Raw genomic sequence first — 20,610 nt, 5'->3', positions numbered from 1 at the left:
ATTATTACAATTTGATAATCAAAAAATAGAATGGACTTTTAATTTAAAATTGAAAATATTAGCAGAAAGTGTAAACCTGAATTTACCAACTACTGCTATCACAAAGAATTATAATGTAGGTATAACACTTCGGTTTAACTATGCAAAATTTATTTATCTGCATTGTAATGCTTATGGGTAAGCATTCAGATAAATTTACTTATCTGCATTGCAATGCTTATGGGTAAGCATTCAGTCACTGTACTATGCTTACCTACTGTTAGCAGAGTCATTTGAGTTAGGTGTGGCATTGTGGCTCCTAACTGATTTCAAATTCATCAATACTATGGGAAGAATAGTATGTAGCAATTTTGGGTCAAGTCCATGTTTATGTATCTTAGGAAATCAAAATAAGTTACCAATATTTTTGGATAATTAAATTCCTTTGTAAGAGTGGAGGTCACACTAATGTGGAAACTACAAGTTGTTCCTAAGGAATAGTTCCTCATCTTTGTGATTACTTGGTTCTGGGAAGCAAAATTGACTCAGGAGATCTGGGAGAGGAGCTAATATCCTCAAACCTGTATTTTGCACTGATTATCACTCATAATTTTTAAAATGCCAGAATATGAACTACCTTGGAAGGAATTCTACAGACAACCAATACTGAATTAACTTCTTTTGTGCACATGAAATGGAATACTACTGGTTTATGACATTAAGTGCAGATGAATTCCTAGAATTGAAAATGTCCATTCCTAAAAACATTGAAAAAATTGTTTAAATTCTCTTTAGTTCTGATGAATGCAAGTCATACAACAACAAAAGTGCTGTCCTTAGTAGAGTGTTAGTCATAAAATCATTTGCTTATTTTTAAGGTAATATTAAAAAGTGTTAACTATAATATAGTACTTACAAACAGAAATATTATCAACATTTAGTAAGGGAAAATTGTTACCGATAGAGAGTGGGTTTGTTCTGCAGTACATGAGGATCTATATGCTGTTCCAGCAGACTATATATCAGAATAGGTAGAGAGGTAAAACAAATATTGTATAAAGTCAGGTATACGCTGTCATAAAGTGTCTGTAAAGAGAAATGGATAGGAATTTTGAGATTCAAAACTATGTATTACTGCTATCTATACTTCTACATCTAATCAAAAGAAGCATATTAAACACAAGCATATGAATTCTAGTTTTTCAATTTATACAAAATCTATTTTAAAAATTTCAAGTTGTTTCTTATGTAGACATAAATACAATGTTCTTAGATTTATATTCTTTGGGGGAACTGACACATTTTGTCATGTCAAATGATTCTGGTATTACAGCAAATTGCACCTGCATTTCTATATTTTTCACAATTTGGTCACCATAATCTTATATGATTCTCTCACGTGTACTAGGTTTTTACTATTCCTTAATATGCTACATAAATATTTTTGCTTTCATAGTTTTATCTTCCCATCAAAGTCTCTACAAGTTTTTTAAAGCATGACCCATGAAACTTTACACACTGGCTTAATTCCTTAATGACAGCTTCCTCTTCTTAAAGTCCTATACTGAAGTTGACACTAATTGCTTATTCCTTTGTTTATACTTCATATCTTGTTTTATTGTTACTAGTATAATCTCTCAAATTATATTACAAACCCTCTGAAAGTCTAACTAAGCAAATTAGTACTCTCTGTTATAGGCTCTTACAACATTAATATTCTTTATTTTATTCAAGTAAACAAATATTGTTACTGGATTTAGAGGTATAGATTATAAACAGAGGAAGAAAGATTATAAGGTATAGAAATAACTAATGAAAAAAATCAAAGATAATTAAGCACCTCTGTCAAGTGACTAAATCTCTGTGGACTCAATTTCCTTGTCTACAAAACAAGACAGAGAAGTGCAGAACAAAATTTCTAACGTGTACCACCAAAGACCTAACAAGAGCTCATTACAGTTACTGCGAGCCAATTATGGTTTTTCCCCCTCTGAGCCTATAGCTTCAGAACCTTTTCCAATGTAGCACTATAGATGTCCTCTATCTTATGAGGTGAAATCTATAAGTCACCCCTAAACTCAATCACTAAAGTTCCTTCTAATTTAACAAAATCCTGAGTCAGAAAAAAAAATAATACACTCTCCTTATAGTTACTGGCCTGGACCTTATAAGTATATTATAGATAAGTTGAAAGTAGCAACATTCTTTCATAAACTGTTATGTTACTAGTTTCTAAAAGGAATTAAGAATTAAATATATTTTGATATTAACACTCAGTTCAACTGAAAATCAGAGTAAATGTTAAGATTGTTGTATTGATTAAATACTCACTAGAGATGTTTGTCTTGTGATATGCAGGATTACGAAAAATAGAAAAAAAACTTTTAAGTGTTAACCAAAATTTGAACCACAACTCTAAAACAGTAAGACAAAATTCCATTTACTTACTTGTTGAGAAAACAAACAGTAGAACTGATATAAAAATTGGGGTGTGATAAAGCACACATTCTGAAAAACAAAATTATATAGAAATAATTAAAATACTGGGAAGGACAATTCTTAAGATTAACTATTAAAAAAATCTAAATGCAATCTCAAGTTGATATGGTTAAGTACATCTGCCTGTAAGAATTTATCCCATTTTATTAAAAAATGTCTAAAAGTATTTTATACAATGAAAATGTCAGAGTTAAGATACTCTTGATGCTATCAATGGCAAGCAACACCACAATTTGAATTAAATTTCTGACTATTATTCAATACTTTCAATGTATAATGCAATATGTAAGATTTACTTAAAATTTAGCCAATTATGGGCTTTATAACAGCTTTAAAATGCAAAAACATTTAATAATAAGTGGAACCATCAAAATATCTTTCTATTTCCATATTCTCATGTCACAGAAAAAGCTAGAAAAAAATGCCACTAGCAATATGCAACCTACTATGTTCTTTCATTGCTCTCCACTACTTCTTAATTGTAGTAATATAGGCAATACAGGATGCAATGGAGTATTAATGTCTTGGTAATAGGACTTCTTCATACTGAGGTTGCACAGACCCTCAACTTCCCTAATATAGCCTCTGTCTGCCCAATTCTCCTGCTTCCCATGCCAGAAGCACAACTCTCAACATTTTCATGTAACCTTCATGTGGCCCAAGAGGGTCAAAAAGAGAATGGTATTTCCCATAGTATTCTTATAATTTTATGTATTTCATTTTATGTATCCAGTACACCTAAACTAAGTAGTTTATGTATCTCACTAGACTACCAAAGGTCACTGATGGCATTAAAAATAAACTATCACTGGCCCTCCCTGGTGGCGCAGCGGGTTAAAGCACAGCACTGAGAATCTAAAGCCACTTCCTCATGAGTTCGATTCCCGCCTGCCCCGGAGGTGACCACATGGTGTGGCAGACCTCTCCTGACCCACCCGCTGCTCCCCTCACCAGTGTACTTCGTCAATCTGCCTGTTCTGCTCCCTACTCTGTCTCTGGTGAAGCCTCTCACCGCCCCTGAGCTTCTGGCCTGTACCCCAGTTCTGTATGCACAAATAAATAAATCTTAAAAAAACAAAACAAAACAAAACAAAAAAAACTATCACCTTGGAGTTAAATTAACTCCTGGTTCAAGATAAAAATAACATTGAAGATATCAAAGTGTGTGCTACTTTGTGCAGAATAAAATGTATCATTTTTGATGTTGCCCCCTTGATGGGCCTATGCTCTTTCCCCCTTCCTTGTTGGAGATGAGTATCCAAAGTTTAAAGCTTTTGCAGAGCAAAAGAAACTATCATTAAAACGAGTAAGTAGTCTAACAAATAGAATGTATCTGTATAGCATATATCTGACAAGAAGCTAATATGTAAGATCTACAAAGAACTCATAAAATTTAACAAAAACAACCCAATAAAAAAAATTGGCAGAGCCCTTCCTGGTGGCACAGAGGGTTAAAGAACAGCACTAAGAAGCTAAAGCTATTTCAGCATGAGTTCGATCCCCAGGCCCGGAGGTGACCCACATGGCTCAGCAGACCCCTCCTGACCCGCCCGCTGCTCCCCTTAGCAGTGTACTTTGTCAGTTGGCCTATTCTGCTCCCCACTCTATCTCTGGCCTGTACCCCAGCTCTGTATGCATAAATAAATAAAGGTTAAAAAAAAAAGACTAAAAAAAATTGGCAGGAGAGCTAATTAGATGGTGGGTGCAATACACTAACAACACCTGAAGGGAACTATATTTCTAAAACACAAACAACAATGTAAGCCAATGTTACCACAGTAAAAAAAAAAAAAAAAAAAAAAAGACAAACAGATGGCTACAGCACATGAAAAAATGTTCATCATCATGGAAATGCAAAATAATGATAATGAGATGCCACCTCAAATCAGTGAGAATGATCCATATCAAAAAGACCAAAAATAGTAAGTACTAGTGAGGAAGAATGTACAAAAAGGTACATTTGTACACTGTTGGTATGGAAAACAGAAGGAAGGATTCTTGAGACATTAAGAATAAATAGATCTACGTAAGATACAGCAATTACACTGCTAAGAATCTACTGACAGAATGCAAAAACACTAACTTGAAGTCATACATGTATTCTCTTATGCTACACTGTAGCACTAGATACAATAACTACCAATAGGCCATGGAAACAACCTATGTGTCCAAGGATAGATGTGTGGATTAAGATGTGTTACACACACAATGGGATCTGTTGAACTATAGCAAGAGATGAGATCTTGCCATTTGCAACAACATAGAAGGCACTAGAGAGGATTATAAGTAAAACAAAGTAGAAGGAGACAGACAAAACACTAGATGATTTCACTTATATGTAAGACATAGAGAACAAAACAAAGAACAGACAAAACTAACCAAAACAAACCTATAAACCAGACTTAGAATTGAGGTTATCTGGGGCAGGGTGAGGTATGGGAAATAAAGAAGGGAAGGGGTTCAAGGAGTGTGGTAGAGAATTGTGGGTACTTTGGTGGTATGTGTGGTATGGTAACATACATTTGAAGAGGTATGAGCTTATACTGCTGAGTCATGTACAGTGCTATAAACCAGTGTTATACCAATAAGAAAAATACAATGAAAAAAACTAATTTTAAGTGCAAATTTTGATGTTTTTACAAGTTATACACCTGTATAACCACCACCATAGAGAACTTCAGCACAACAAACAGTTCTTTTATATCCCTTTCTAGTGAATTCTATCACCTGTATACTCTTGATTCCAGGCAACTAGTGATGTATTTTCTATTAGTACATATTAGCTTTGTGACCAAAAAACAAAAAATACCTGTTATTTTTACTTGTAGAAATAATTTTTGAGAATAATTTGTGTAAGAATAGCATACCTTGAAATTGAAACCACAAATTACTTTTAGTAATTAATTATAAAACACTCCATGTATACAGGTATTGATTTATAATGATGCATACCTGAAACCTATATAATGTTATATTGCAATGCTTCATTAATAAAACTTAAGGCATAGATTTTGAAGCATGTTAAAATTAAAAATGTTTTTGAAAAGAGGAAAAAACTTCATAAAGTGAGATACAGCCATGAACTCACCTTATAAAAAAAATACTGTACAAGGGTAGATATTCTAATATAATAAAAATGACCATGAACAAAAAGCAATTTGGAGAGAAATTTAAACCTAGCTATTGCATAGTCACTGTTTCTTGCAGCTTGTCTTCCTTCTTTACCCATGATTCCTGTAATAAAGGGGACAAAAAGGCAAATTACATGATAACTAGTGTGAGTTTCATGATATAGCTGCATATATCTTAGGATCACTGTATATCCTAACATACAGTGGAGAGAAGACTCCTAAATATTGTTTTACTAAAATTAAATATGTAATTAATACAAAGCTACACTATATACCTGTCATGTAGCAACAATTGACAAAGAATTAGAATATCATGAAATAAAATACTATTAATATAAAAACATTCAGAGTTCAAGATCTAAGTAAGAACGTTAATTTTTACACAAATAGGCACAAAGCACTAAAAGATACTCTAAAACAGTTTTTAAAAATAATTTTAATGAAGATAAAATTTTCAAGTTGAGTGGTATGAAATTGGGAAAAATGAGATTATTTACTGGTTTTAAAACTTTCATGCTTAAGTCAAACAGAATGTGTCTAAACGTGTGCAATATCATATGAAATTAGCACATAATTTTACTTGATAAGTGATTATTTTATTTTAGGTGAAGGTAACCTTTTCATTGTAGAAGACTTATGTGTCAGATTTTTTTTTTCCTTGGAGGAAGCTTTCAAAAATTTTTTATTTTATCTTTAAATTTTCAATTTTGTCATAAAGGAAATACTCCAAAATTTACAGGTAAAGATAATTATTAATACCTAATGAAAAATACCATTTTTGGTGGTGGTCTAAAAGTATATAACTTCTAGAACTTTGTATACTTTATATTTATATAACACATGTATATAAACATGAGGTTATTTATTTTATAATCTGCTTCTGTCACTTTAATATATTATGAACATTGTTTATAATATATATCTTTATCAACGTAATTGTTTATTTTCTTAAAAGAAATTTCTGGATCCCTAATTACTAAGTAAATAGGTGCACATCAAAATTTTCATTAAATCAAACCACATTCCCACTAATGTGGTATAAGAGCATCTGTTATATCTTTGCCAATTCTAGGTTTCATCTATCTTTGTAATTTCTGCCAATCTGACAGGCAATTTTTGCTCTTATTGCTTTGATTATTTTTGAGACTGAAAACTTTTTCATGTATTTAGTATATATTATAGATTTACCCTTCTATGGCAACTGACGGCTCATATCCTTGCAAATATTTTCTTATTCACCTTAATTGTTCAGGTCTCACATATTAGGTATCACCCACTTTGTAAATATTCTTTGCTAGTCTGTCTTTAAAATTTGTTTCTAGAAGAAACAAATTGATCTTTGTAGTTCCCTTTAAGCCTCTTATTACAGTATATTTGTTAAAATTTCCTTTTATGATCTTTAAAACTTATTTAAATCATTATCCATCTGGAAATAGTTTTGCTGTAAGCAATGGAATGTACTCAGCTTTTTTTTTTTTCAACCCCAAGTAACTAACTTATATCAATATTTTATAATAAATAGCTTGTTTCTCTCAATCTTTGTTATATACTAAATTTCTAGATGCTTGACTATTTTAATTCATGGGTCTAGCTTTTGTCACACAAGAATTAAACTCTAGTCTTTTATGCTATAATTATGTCAACATCAAGTTGTTATGGAGACACAACAGATTACAAACTAGAAAGAAAATTAGGTTTCAAATGAAGAGTTAATCATCCTAAAGAGCAAAGCAGTTCACTAGAGAGATACACTGGAACATTAGACCCAACAGCTATTCATTAAAAGAATCTATAAAAGTGATTCCAGAACAGGAACTGCCTAATTCTGTTTGAAATTCAAAATTTTACCCATCAATAGAAACTCATACTTTTCTCTCTGACAGCTATATATATATCTGTGAAGACAGGTCTGAATATGGCTTAGAAAGGAAATGATGGATAATTTTAATGTACTAAAATGAGAGTTCTGAATGACAATTTTAGACAAAAACAGAAATTGTAATAAAATTATTAAATTAAAAAAACTGTGAAATTTATATCTATGTTTATATTGTAGTTTGGTATAATTTCCTGTCTATAAAATTGTCCTTAATATGAGAGGCAGACTCTTTACATGGATAAGTAATAATATTCTAAAACAAAATTTTAAAACCATAAGGGTACAATAGAACCATTGATGGGGATACAGTGTGAACATCATTTTGCAATTAGTTTTCATTCACACTTAATATGGCACTTGAGTCCACAAAATGAAAATTCAAAATCAGCAAATATCAACTTTAGTTCAGGAAAAAAAAAAATCACCTATGCCAACATGTGCTTCTTGTATCATGCTCACGTCATTAGCACCATCACCAACAGCCAATGTTATAGGTTTTTCAGGTGAAATTTTTATCAGTCTTATGACCTGAAAGACAAACATTTATGAAATTTCAATTTCCTTGTATTTATATAAAGTCAGTTATATGAAATAATTGTGAGAACAGTAGACTAATGTAGATAATAATATGCACTGGGATCGTTTCTTGAGGGATTATAAGGAATGTGTGAAATGACAAAGCAAAACAGAGTATAAACTTTGGAATTTATTATGGGAAGCAGAATCTTATATACAGCTTATATCTGTAAAAATTTTAATCATGTCAAGAGAAAAACAATTGTACTTAATTGAACTTTGTCAGGCAAAACTTTTTCTTTCTCAAGAAATTTTTGTTTGATAAAACAGGAAAAGAGTATTTTTTCCTTGTAATTTAAAAAATGTAAAAGAGCAGTAAAGATTAAATACGATACAATCAAAATAAGGGTTTCTTTGGAATTGTCAAACTTTCTTCATACGGAACCTGTTATACCATTAGTCCTGTTTAGCCTGAATGTCAGTCTTCATAGATTAATGTACATGAATTACAGTACTATAAACATTGTAACAAAGTTCCAGGAAGCCAAAATATTACACATCTAGTTTATTATAGCTGCATGTGGAACAGCATATAGATATCATTTCCAAGGGTATTTGTGAAAGATACAATTCAAGATCCAAAATTACAAAAACACAGACTTATTAAAAAAACTTGTCGGCCCTCCCTGGTGGCGCAGTGGGTTAAAGCACAGCACTGAGAATCTGGAGCTGCTTCCGCATGAGTTCGATACCCACCTGCCCCGGAGGTGACCACATGGTGTGGCAGACCTCTCCTGACCCACCCGCTGCTCCCCTCAGCAGTGTACTTCCTCAATCTGCCTGTTCTGTTGTTCCCAATTCTGTCTCTGGTGAAGCCTCTCACCGCCCCTGAGCCTCTGGCCTGTACCTCATTCTGTATGCACAAATAAATCTTTAAAAACAAAACAACAAAAAAAAAACTTGTCTAGGCTTTGCATGATAGTGGAATTTTAAGTATTTCCTGTATATAGCCTCATTTCACAAATTTTCAGCTTTTACCAAGGTTCTGTATTTTCACTTAATACCATTTTTAACAAACAGATTACTTCATAAGAATAAAAGATTCCATAAATATAAATCTACCTGAATGTTACAGATATAAATTCTACCAGAATTTTTAAAATGCTCATTAAATTGTGAAACATTAGGCATCATATTCAAATTTATGTCTTAGCGAAATCACAAACTACTACCCATCATAGATTTTCTAAATCATTATCAATAGCTGAAACTTTAATATTCACTCTGAAAATTCCAAAGCTGTAAGTACAGGCTTAAACTTTGTAGTATGAGAAGTGACTGACTCCTGGTAAGATTCATATATTGCATACTACCAAATGGAAGTAGGTAAGCATTAACTTTAAAGACTACATTAAGATTGAAATATGTTTATGGAAATATTTATAACACCTACATGTTCCAAAAAACTACTAAAAATGGAGCTTCCATAAGATCCAACAATTCTTCTCCTAGGTATCTACTCAAAGGACACAAAACCATTAATTTAAAAGGACACCTGTACCACTATGTTTACTGAAGCACAATTTCCAACAGGTAAGCTATGGAGACAACCCAAATGCCCAAAAATAAATGACTTGATGAAGAAGATGTGCTATATTTACATAATGAAATATTACTCAGCAATCAGAAAGGATAAATTCATGCCCTTCGCAGCAACATGGATATAGCTGGAAGGGATCCTGCTCAGTGAAAGAAGCCAGAAAGGAAAAGAAAAGTATCAAATGGTCTTACTTACCTCAGTTACACCCACATACCTTTGCTTTCTGCAGTGGTGCCATACGACAGCATAATACAGCTGAACAATTTCTGCAAACTTCCATAAACAGTTTTTCATGCTCCCTGAGTGCAAGAGATAGACTGGTCCCATCTACCACCAAACCATGCTGAATCACATGATCCTCTGTAATTCTAAAACACAAAATAATTGTAATACTTGGTAAGATACTATTAAGCCATATTATTTATACTCATGTAATAAACAAAGATTCTAATCAAGAGACCATTCACCCAGACTTTACGGTTCAGAAACCAGTATGTTAGGGAACAAAGTGGGTTGTATTACCTAGAAGTTAATATTAAGCAGAATTGAGTCACTGGCACAATTAGTAAAACAAGATGTTCAATTTTACATACATAGTTACAATTACTGTATTTTAAAAAGTGTGATAATCTGAAGATATTCTCTCAAATCATAACAAATATTCTCAAATAGTCTCTCAATTATAACAGTTTTATAAAAATAAAAAAAAACATATTTAGCAAATTCTCTTAAATAAAATAATTAAGATAAAAAATATTCAGGAAAATTTGTGACCTTTTTATATGTATATAAGGAGGAAAGGAAGGAATGAAGCAAACATTCTTGAAGCAAACATTCTTTATAGTAACCTCTGCAATGAACTGCAATCCTAGATATCATTATGGTAGAACATGGACTTGTATGTAGGTGCATGCTGTCTGAGTAATTTTCAAGTCTGTTTAACTATTTCTTCTCACTCCCCCTTTAGTAATAGGCCGTTAAAATGAAAGAAGCAGTGCTCAGATTCTGTTACTTTGCAAGTTCCCTTATTTTGTTGAAGGCCAGCACTCAAAGTGGCACTGTGCTTATCTACCTCAAGGAAAATACTATATAGTTCACCACTGTGTTCACAGTATAGCAGGGACTGCTACTGAAAAACAACCCTCCATTTTAACTTTTCTCCCTAGTCTTATTATTGACTTCTAAGTTATATAAGTTTAAGGTGTGCAACATATATAATGCAAGATGATTAACACTGTAACACCTCATCTCTCATGTAACTACCAATTTTTTGTAGTAATAGCACAGAAAATCTACTTTTTTCTTTTAAAGATATATTTATCTATACAAAACTGGGACACAGGCCAGAAGTACAGGGGTGGTGAGAGGTTTTACCAGAGACAGGGTGGGAAGAAGAACAGGAAAATTTACTTAAATACACAGCTGAGGGCAGCAGCAGGCAAGACAGGAGAGGTCTGCTGTGTGTCATGTGTTCAGGGATTGAACTAGTGCTGAAGTGGCTGCAGCTGCAATTTAACTTGTTGCACCACCAGGGAGGGTCCTGAAATTCTACTCTTAACTTTCAAATATGTAATATAGTATTGTTAATTCTAGCACCATGATGTTTCATTAGCTCTCCAAAACTTATTCATAACAAATTAGTTAAGAATAAGCTATTAGTTTGTATCTTTTGACCAACATCTTCCATTCCTTCACACCCCAGGGCCTGGCACATATAAGTAATCTTTCTCTAATAGACTTATTTCACTTAGCATAAAGCCTTAAAGATTCATCCATGTTGTTGCAAAAGGCAAAATTTCCCTCTTTTTTTAATGGAAGAATAATATTCCAGTGTGTGTGTTTGTGTCACTTTTTTTTATTCAATTATCCATTAAAGGACACTAGCTTATGTCTTAAATTATTGTAAATAATTTTGTAATGAACACAGGAGATGTAGACATCTCTTAGTGATTCCATTTCCTTTGATTATATACTCAGAAGTGGAATTGCTGGATTACATGGTAGTTCTTTTTAAAAATCTTTTGAGAAATTTTCATGCTGTTTCCCATAGTGGCTGTGATTTCTATTTTTATTTTTTAAAGATTTATTTATTTTTGCATACAGAACGGGGGTACAGGCCAGAGGTACAATGGGTGAGAGAATTCACCAGAGCCAGAGTGGAGAGCAGAACAGGAAGATTGACTGAAATACACTGCTGATGAGAGCAGGGGTGAGACAGGAGAGGTCTATTGCTCTATGTGGGTCACCTCCCTGGCTGGGGATCCAACTCATTCTGCAGTGGCTGTGGACAGCTTCATAGTGCTGTGTTTTAATCCCTTGTGCCACTGGGGAGGCCCTGTGATTTCTATTTTTAAATGAAAAGTTAAAGTGATGCCTTTTACAGTATGCCTAATCACCATTATATCATATTATAAATAATAAGTGATAATCAATTGACTTTTATAACAAACTTTAAAAAAGGCCTTTTTTTTTTTTTTTTTAAATAATGCTCCAATATCTGAAATGGTTTTTTCTTCCTTACTGGTCCAACTTTGCTTATCAGCCTGTGTTTTCGCCAATGTCTTCTGTTTTAAATTGTATGCCTAATAATAATAAGAAGGGGTCATAGTCAAGAATGGGAGAGGTCATGATCAGTTTTTCTATGGAAGCCTCCTAAGACACACTAAATCATGTTTTCTTCTGGAGAGGCTTCATAAATTTCCATATTATCTTACAACTCGTGGGATAATATTTATGAAACATGGAAAAGCACCTCAGAGTTCTGGCATATAGTCGGTAACCTCTGTCATCTCTGTACCTCATGTCAATACTGTCCGTACCCTCTCCTATTTATCCCATTCTCTAATCATAGTATAACATCTCACACTCTCAATCCTTTGAATAACCCTCTCTCAGCTTTGGGAATTGTTCTCTTTGCTTCTCAGTGTTACTCTCTGATTAGTTATTTCATCTCTGATTAGTTATTTCAACTCCACACTCATGAGTTCTTTCACAGTGCTAGGCTAATTGTTCCTCAGTCCATCTACAGCTTTCTGTTCTTGCATCAATTACAATTCAGTTGTGATAAGCCTATGACAATATTCTTATCTGTGATAGTTCTATGATAATATATTTATTTCTGCTTATCCTATAAACTGTAAGTATTTTGAGAATAAACAACTCATAGGACTGTGTTCCAAATGCCTACACAGGAGACAATCAAAACATGTTTATAAAAGAAGGGGTAAAGTTTTAGAAGGTATTTTTTAAAAAAGGTATGTAATTCTTCATTCTAACCAAGATTTTTAGAATAGATACTTTCTAAAAGTTGGTAAATAATTCTATTGACTTATATGGCTATCTTAGAAAATATAATCCACTAAAAAGATCATCTAATCCTTACACTTGCAATTTATTGTGAAAATTATACTGTGTTAAGTGAGGGCTACTAAATAAAGTCAATCTGCAGATAAAATATGTATTTAGAAAAAATGAATATAGTGTATGAATACACTATATAAATAAAGTAATTAAATCTTTGTACAGTAAAAGGCAGATGAATTTTCCTTGACTATGAAAAACAGATCAGGGGTTGGCAAATGACTTCTATAAAAGGTTAGAAATAAGTATTTAAATTTGAGGTGTGTGGACCAAGGTACACATAAAAGAGGAAACAAACTTTGATGAAAGTTTTATTAAAACTTCTGATTTAATAAAATTTGATTTAATAAAATTTGGTCAAAATTTTTATTAAGTAAAACTATGTAATAATAGTAATATTTACATATGTTTTTTAAATTATAGACTTCTACTGATGAGAAAAATAAATCTTTTTGGGGGGAGGCAAATAATATTATATTCAATTAAGGTAGAAAGTTAATGCTCCCTATCATCAATCAAAATCAACTGCAAATACCCAGTTATTAATTTTTTTCTGAATTGATATTTTGCATTTTAATACAATATTTAGAACTGCCTGCAACTGAAATTTTATGTCATTTGTGAATATGTAATTTCAAACAGAAAGTGCATTAAAGTATCATTCAACAAAAACTGACACAAGCTATGCAACATCTATCGTCTGACAGATTCCGGGTAGATCGGGAAAAACTCTGAAAAATCAGACTTTCCACTGCTAACTTACGTTATAACCTCCCTTTTTTGTATAATCGTAATATCAAAATATTCTGAGCAACTTTCAGCTTACCATTGGATTGTCTCAGCCGCATAAGGCCTGCCTGCCCTGACAAGCAAGCACTGCACCAGGGTGAGAAATTCCTCTGAAGTCAAATGACTTGACTGCCGGCTGATAAATAAAAGCAAAAGGGCTGTTTTTGCAAAGTCTCTCTCACTGCTGGATGGAGGAAAACCTAAATCTTATCATTCTATTATCTACCTAGTCTTCTTTTCAGCTTCTAAAGAATTACTCAAACTTCCTATTGTCTGGTTTTTAGATGTGGAAATTCATCCAGGTTGCCTGTTTTGAAACTAGTCAGGTTTTCTATCTGCTACATCTCAAAGGAATCCACAAAAGTCTTCTGGCTAGTCTTTGCAGGTCTTTAGATAAGGAAATTCACCTATGTCTCCTATTCAGAGATTTGATTTGCAAGGAATTTCCTCTTCCTGCCTCCTAGGATGTCTCAGGTAGAAAAACAAAAACCCATTAAGTAGTAGATAAGGTTTAAGGGACTTTTATCTTACTTGATCCCTATAGTTAATATTAGTCATAAACTTTGTGCACCTATGTACCTGTTTTTAACCTTGATTGATTTTAGAATGTTATAATCTCAAGTAAAGGTTAAAACGGCCCCAGACTATTCTTAAAAAAAGATGATTGTAATCTCTCAGCCCAGTTCATGTGCTGATGTCATCCCACTGCTTGCTCCTAATGTATAAAATAAACTTCTGCAAAAGGCAGAACAGGAAGACTTGCACCCAACTTTGATTCGAATGTCTTCCTCACTCCCGCTCCCCCTTACTCCCCAATTTTTAGAATATCACCTCGCTAACTTCACTCCCACCTTGAGACCCTGCCTGTTCTTGTCCCCCCCCCCCATAATCCGTGATTGGGGAACAAAGAGTCCCCGACAAAAAAAAAAAAACAAAACAAAACTTTATTTTCTCATTTGATAACTGGCATTCTATTGTGGCTTAAAAGTGTAATATTAAAAGTTCACTTTTCTTGATTGGATATGCTGGGTAAACACTACAATAAAATACATTTTAGTCATGTGGCAGTTGGTTAATACTCAAAACACTAGCAAGCTGTAACCCTCACTCTAATTTGCAATATGTCAAGGAACAATGAGAAATGATAAAGGTGCTTCATAAATTCAGTCGCAATTCCTCTACTGTTAGTGTAGCACAAAAGCCTTCAATGATGATAGGTAAATGAACAAATATAGCAGTAATAACACTTAATTCACAATGAAATCTGAATTTCATATGACATTCACTTCATATTCTTTTCCATTCTTACATTCTTTTTCATCCACCATAAAAAATAAAAAATACTGAGTGCTCGGGCCCTCCCCGGTGGCGCAGCGGGTTAAAGCACAGCACTGAGAATCTAAAGCTGCTTCCGCATGAGTTCGATTCCCGCCTGCCCCAGAGGTGACGACATGGTGTGGCAGACCTTTCCTGACCCGCCCACTGCTCCCCTCAGCAGTGTACTTCCTCGATCTGCCTGTTCTGCTCCCCACTCTGTCTCTGGTGAAGCCTCTTGCCGCCCCTGAACCTCTGGCCTGTACCCCAGTTCTGTATGAACAAATAATAAATCTTAAAAAAAAAAACAAACTGAGTGCTCATGGACTGTAAAAAACACATGGTGGGCCATATTTGGTACACTGGCTGTAGTGTGATGACCCCGGAAAATCATTATCCAGAAACTATGTTTTACCTTCTGGCAAGCTGCCTCAGTTGTTCAGCACATTCACTGTCTGATTTCTGATTTATAAGTTCAAGGATGTTCATGGTTCTGTGAAAATGTCCACATGATAAACTCACACTAACAGCAGTTTCATGTTTATCTCCAGTAAGCACCCACACTTTGATACCAGCCATTCTCAATGCTTCAATAGTTTCTCTAACTTTATCTTGTAGTCTGAAAACAAAAGAAACAAAATTAGAAGTAGAGATTTTTTTTTGATTACATATTAAGTGTAAATTATAGTAAAAGGTAATGTAAGACTGTCACAATATAGTAATATACAACTAAAATGTTTGCCTATTGGGGAAAGAAACAGAAATAACCAAATTCATAATCATCTGGTTACCATAAAATCTATGACTTTATTATTTTAGGAGTACATCTTCAAAGTTGATTTTTGTAGAAGCAAACTAAGTATACTGTGCTCATAAATTCCTACCTTATTAAAAACTCTTAAATTTCAAATGGGGAGATTTTTAACTTTTTTGTTAAAAAATTCTCTCCCAGGCCCTCCCTGGTGGCGCAGCGGGTTAGAGCGCAGCACTGAGAATCTGAAGCCACTTCCGCATGAGTTCGATTCCCGCCTGCCGCCTGCCCCGGAGGAGACCACATGGGGACCACATGGCGAGCCAGACGTCTCCTGGCCCGCCCGCTGCTCCCCTCAGCAGTGTACTTCGTCAATCTGCCTGTTCTGCTCCCCACTCTGTCTCTGGTGAAGCCTCTCACCGTCCCTGAGCCTTTGGCCTTTACCCCAGTTCTGTATGAATAAATAAATAAATCTTAAAAAAAAAAAAAAAATTCTCTCCTGTCAATAGTTTAAAACTGTAGACAATAAATACTACATAACCTCAAGCACAACTCAGTAATCTCATGTGAACAATGAAAAGTAAATCAAAACCTAGATCAAAGAAATGCAAGAAAACGTAAATCTAGGTGGTAGAGAAAAACCAAAAAGGCATAATTTGTGGAATCAATTTAATTCAAGAGAGAACAAAGACAAAGAATAAATAGACATAAAGGAATCTGCAGATTAAGAAAGAATATCTTTTACAAATAGTAATAGATTGCCACAGGACAACAATAAAACTATTACAAAATACTGAGATTTCACAAAGAGAGTTTTTAATCTTGTTAGGGAGTTGGGAAAGATCTTATTGGAGTGTGGATAATCTGTGAACTGTACTTTATGGATATTCACAACAGATATGGGAAGAATGATCAAATCAGAAAGCACAGCCCTGCCAAGGAACAAAAGCAGAGATACTATTTAACTAAAGTTGTTCAGAAGGAAGCTAAAGAGTTTGGTTCGGGTGACCTATAAAGTAGAAAAGGGCAGCGGTGTGAGGAACAGTGAGAATTAAGCATATGGCACAATGAGGTGCATTCTAAAAAACTCAAGCCTAAAGGCAAAATGATAGCCCTGGCTTATTTCATCTATTTTAACTATTTGGCTAGAGAAAAACTGTATAGACTGGGAAAAATGAAGATTTTAATGCTTTGATTTTAAATAATTAAGTTATAGGATATCAATAAATGGGATTAATGTCATACATTAGGAACACTTGGTTACAAAAAGTCTTACCAGAGAAAAATGTTACTGCCGATTTATCTGATACTTACCTGTCTTCTACTGCTGTAGCTCCAAGTAGTATCAAGTCTTTCTCTATGAACTGGAAGACACTTGCCAATTTCTCTTCCCTTTGCTGCAAGGCAGTCCTGGCTTCAAATAAGCGTCTGTCTATTTCCTCATACTCTTTAGAAGTAAATTGTCTATAGGCCATACACAGAGTTCTTAATCCTTTCTAAAACAGAAAAATTAAAGACAAAATTAAGTAGCAAGAAATCAAGAGTTCACCTAAAGAAACTTAAGACCCCATTACCAAAGTTCAACTACAAATAATATGGAGCCTAGAAAGGATCATAAAGATTATCCAATTTGTAGTTTCACTGTTTTACCTGGAAAGTCAGAAAATTTTATTACAGTATCTTCAGGATTGGCAAGGGAGAGACAAGTCCTAGTTTTCACTCTCCTTTAGGCATTACAAACCCACTTTTATCTGCCGTTTAGCCCACTTTTGTAATTTCCTGAGGGTTTAGGTATGTGAAATTCACAATTCAAATAAAGAAATCTATTGGGTGTCCAATATCATGCAAACAGTACTTCTAGAGTCCATAAATGAATGATTTTAAATTGCATCACTGTATCTTGCTGGTGAAATGAAATTACACAAAATTTAGAAATATACACTGGAGTATCTGATTTAATGGACTCATATTTTTCTGTGGTATCAATATCTGAAATTTGGTATTTAAATACAAAAGCTTATAAAAGTTACTTTTCCTTACATTTCCTAAAACAACAACAACAACAACAAAAAACCTCACTAATAAATGTTCTATTAACAAAACCAGGAAGTGTAGACTTTAAAATAGTATACTTAGCAAATATCTAAAATTTGATTCACAAATTTCCCACATGCAAACATAATTATTTCTCTTAAATTAAGTTAAAGAGCCATCATATGTGGTCTCTCTGATGATGCAAGAGGTTAAAGAGTAGTACTATGACGCTATCTGCAGCCACTGAAGCATGAGTTCAATCCCCAGCCAGGGAGCTGGCCCACATGGCGCAGCAGACCTCTCCTGTCTTGCCTGCTGCTCCCCTCAGTGGTGTATTTTGGTCAATCTGCCTATTCTATTTCTCACTTTGTATCTGGTGAATCCTCTCAAACCCCCTCCCCCCCACACCTCTGACCTGTACCCCAGTGCTTGTATTCATAAATAAGTCTTAAAAATCATTATGTATTAAAAATGAAATGAGTTAATTCTAGAAAATATTTATTATCAACTATATGCCACTATTTTTATGAATATTAAAATGATATTAAGTAGAGGAATGCAGATGTTCTCACAGAGATTTCAGTTAGGTAGATAAGATAAACAAATTAGGAAACAAATAATGGGAGAAATGAAATCATACATAAGTAAAGAAGGCAAATGAGCAGAGATGGCACTGAGCCTACAATTGTAGGAAAGCAGAAATGAGTTATCCCGAGGTCTAGAACTAAGAACGAGCAGCTTAATAATTTTCTTGTTCATATAAATTGTGATACTTGATAAGATTTTCTACATTCCTTTATTATGAGAAAGAAAATTCATGTATCTTAAAATTCACTTCTTTAAATTCAACAGCTTTTTTTAATCAATCCCAAATGTAATTTGATGTCCATTAACAGATACTGCTTTCCTTCCCTTTACTTAGCCTCTGGCAACCACTCACCTTATTTCTGCCTCTGAATTTACTTATTCTGGATATTCCATATAAATGGAATGTATGGCCACTTGTGATCAGCTTCTTTTACTCAGCTTAATCTTTTCAAGGTCCACCAATGTTGCAGCAATAATCAGTACCTTATTGTTTTCAACAGCTGAGTAACATTCCATTTTATGGCTATGACACACAGTTTAATCCATTCATCACTTGATGTGTATTAGGGTGTTTCTATTTTTTGGCTACTAAGAACATTTGTGTACAAATTTTTTGTGAGAACAGAGACTTTTAATTCTCTTCAGTGTGAATACCCAGGAGCAGAATTGCTGGGTCATATAGTAACTACATTACTCTATATTCTACGAGGAACTGCAACTATTTTCTAATGTGGCTGTACTATTTATAATTCCACCAGCAATGTATGATGGTTCCATTTTCTCTACTTCCCTTGGCTTTCCCTATCTGCTTTTAGCAACCCCCTTTATAATAAAGTAATTTTAGAGCCAGAAGTTCCCTGACTAAAAATGACTACTTATATTTTATGTTAAAAGTCAATTTTTAATAAAGAATATGAAATCCAAACAGAGCTGATGAATTTCTATAATCATCTACAACTTTTGATTATTACTGTACAAACAAAAGCCAGAATCTTTCACACATATGAATGATATACATACATACATACATATGAGCTTTTAAAATCACAGAAATCTGCACTCACCAAAGCAAATTCATCTACGTGAACTCTTGTTTTTTCTATTTCTCCACCTATACAATTAGGGAGAATTGATGATTCAGCTCCTTTAGCAAATAACAGCTTCTCACCTAAAAAGAAAATTGAGTTATCAAGTTCTTGATATTAAACAAATAAAAATTTATGGAAGTTTAGATGGGTTACCTGAAGGTGCCTGAACAATAACACTCATTCTCCTACGATCTGAGTCAAATTCCAGAATATGAAGCAGTTTGTACCTAAGGGTTAAAAAAAAAAAAGAAACTTTGTCTTTCAAATTTATATTATGTGACTACTTAGAAAGGATTACTGTAAAATAAAATGACTAATTTTGAGTGAGAAACTAATCTCAACTAACCTCTAAGATGATGGATTTTGATTCATCAGTAACACCAACTATAGGAAGAACTACTTATTTATTGAGTAGTTATCAAACGCCATGTACTTTGCACACTTTATGTCATTTCATACCCACGAAAACCAAAGGAGGGAGGCCTTCCTTCATTTTACAGATGAGAACGATCAAACTCAGAAAGAGTAAGTAGTTGTAAGTTACTAAGTGACTGAAATCAATTAAGTTAATGAGTGGCGGAGCAAGCGTTGTAATCCAGACCCACTCAGATTCATATGTTGTTCAGTAAAAAGTGATTATCAACTTTCTACCCTAAGATAACAGTGGCATACAACACATTCACTCTGGCACAGAGGCTCATATCACATTGGTTTTGAACTTCAGACCTGCTATGTGGGCTAGTGGAAGATCAAATGCTTCTCTAGGGAACTGTAAAAGAACTGTGTAGATGGGTCAGATGTGGCTTGAGAAGTCTTCTGTATGAATTTATATAATAATGCACATATATAATGCTTTGCACATCTCAGAAACTTAATCAAATGATGGTTTATAAGACAAAATGAGTTAGAGACTTTGACATGAAAGTAGAAAAAGAATGGGTTCTATTTAACTTGGGAAAACACTACAGATATAACTGGAGTTGGTAAAACCATGAACATAAAAAAAAATAGACTAATTTCTCAAATACTGGAAATAGACAAATGTTCCTTAATGTTTGGAAGATAAAATCACAGGAAATACA

General features: G+C 33.6%; 1 protein-coding gene across 5 annotated transcripts in view; it reads right to left on the bottom strand.

The window, feature by feature from the left end:
- ATP11B (ATPase, class VI, type 11B) overlaps positions 1–20,610 on the bottom strand; it is an 87,383-nt gene that overhangs the window by 28,420 nt on the left and 38,353 nt on the right. For all 5 annotated transcript variants that reach the window (XM_012733350.1, XM_012733359.1, XM_012733336.1 and 2 more), the window contains 9 exons: positions 19,682–19,755; positions 19,505–19,608; positions 17,133–17,314; positions 15,483–15,686; positions 9,819–9,972; positions 7,914–8,016; positions 5,567–5,712; positions 2,428–2,487; positions 938–1,065 (listed from right to left, as the gene is read on the bottom strand). In XM_012733350.1, coding sequence (XP_012588804.1) covers positions 938–1,065; positions 2,428–2,487; positions 5,567–5,712; positions 7,914–8,016; positions 9,819–9,972; positions 15,483–15,686; positions 17,133–17,314; positions 19,505–19,608; positions 19,682–19,755 — 1,155 coding nt within the window. The remainder of the gene's footprint in view (positions 1–937; positions 1,066–2,427; positions 2,488–5,566; positions 5,713–7,913; positions 8,017–9,818; positions 9,973–15,482; positions 15,687–17,132; positions 17,315–19,504; positions 19,609–19,681; positions 19,756–20,610) is intronic.

Source organism: Condylura cristata, unplaced genomic scaffold (genome assembly GCF_000260355.1).
Source record: "Condylura cristata isolate star-nosed mole 26May11 unplaced genomic scaffold, ConCri1.0 scaffold00003, whole genome shotgun sequence".
Lineage (NCBI taxonomy): Eukaryota > Metazoa > Chordata > Mammalia > Eulipotyphla > Talpidae > Condylura > Condylura cristata.
This window is presented reverse-complemented; position numbering and strand designations above follow the sequence as displayed.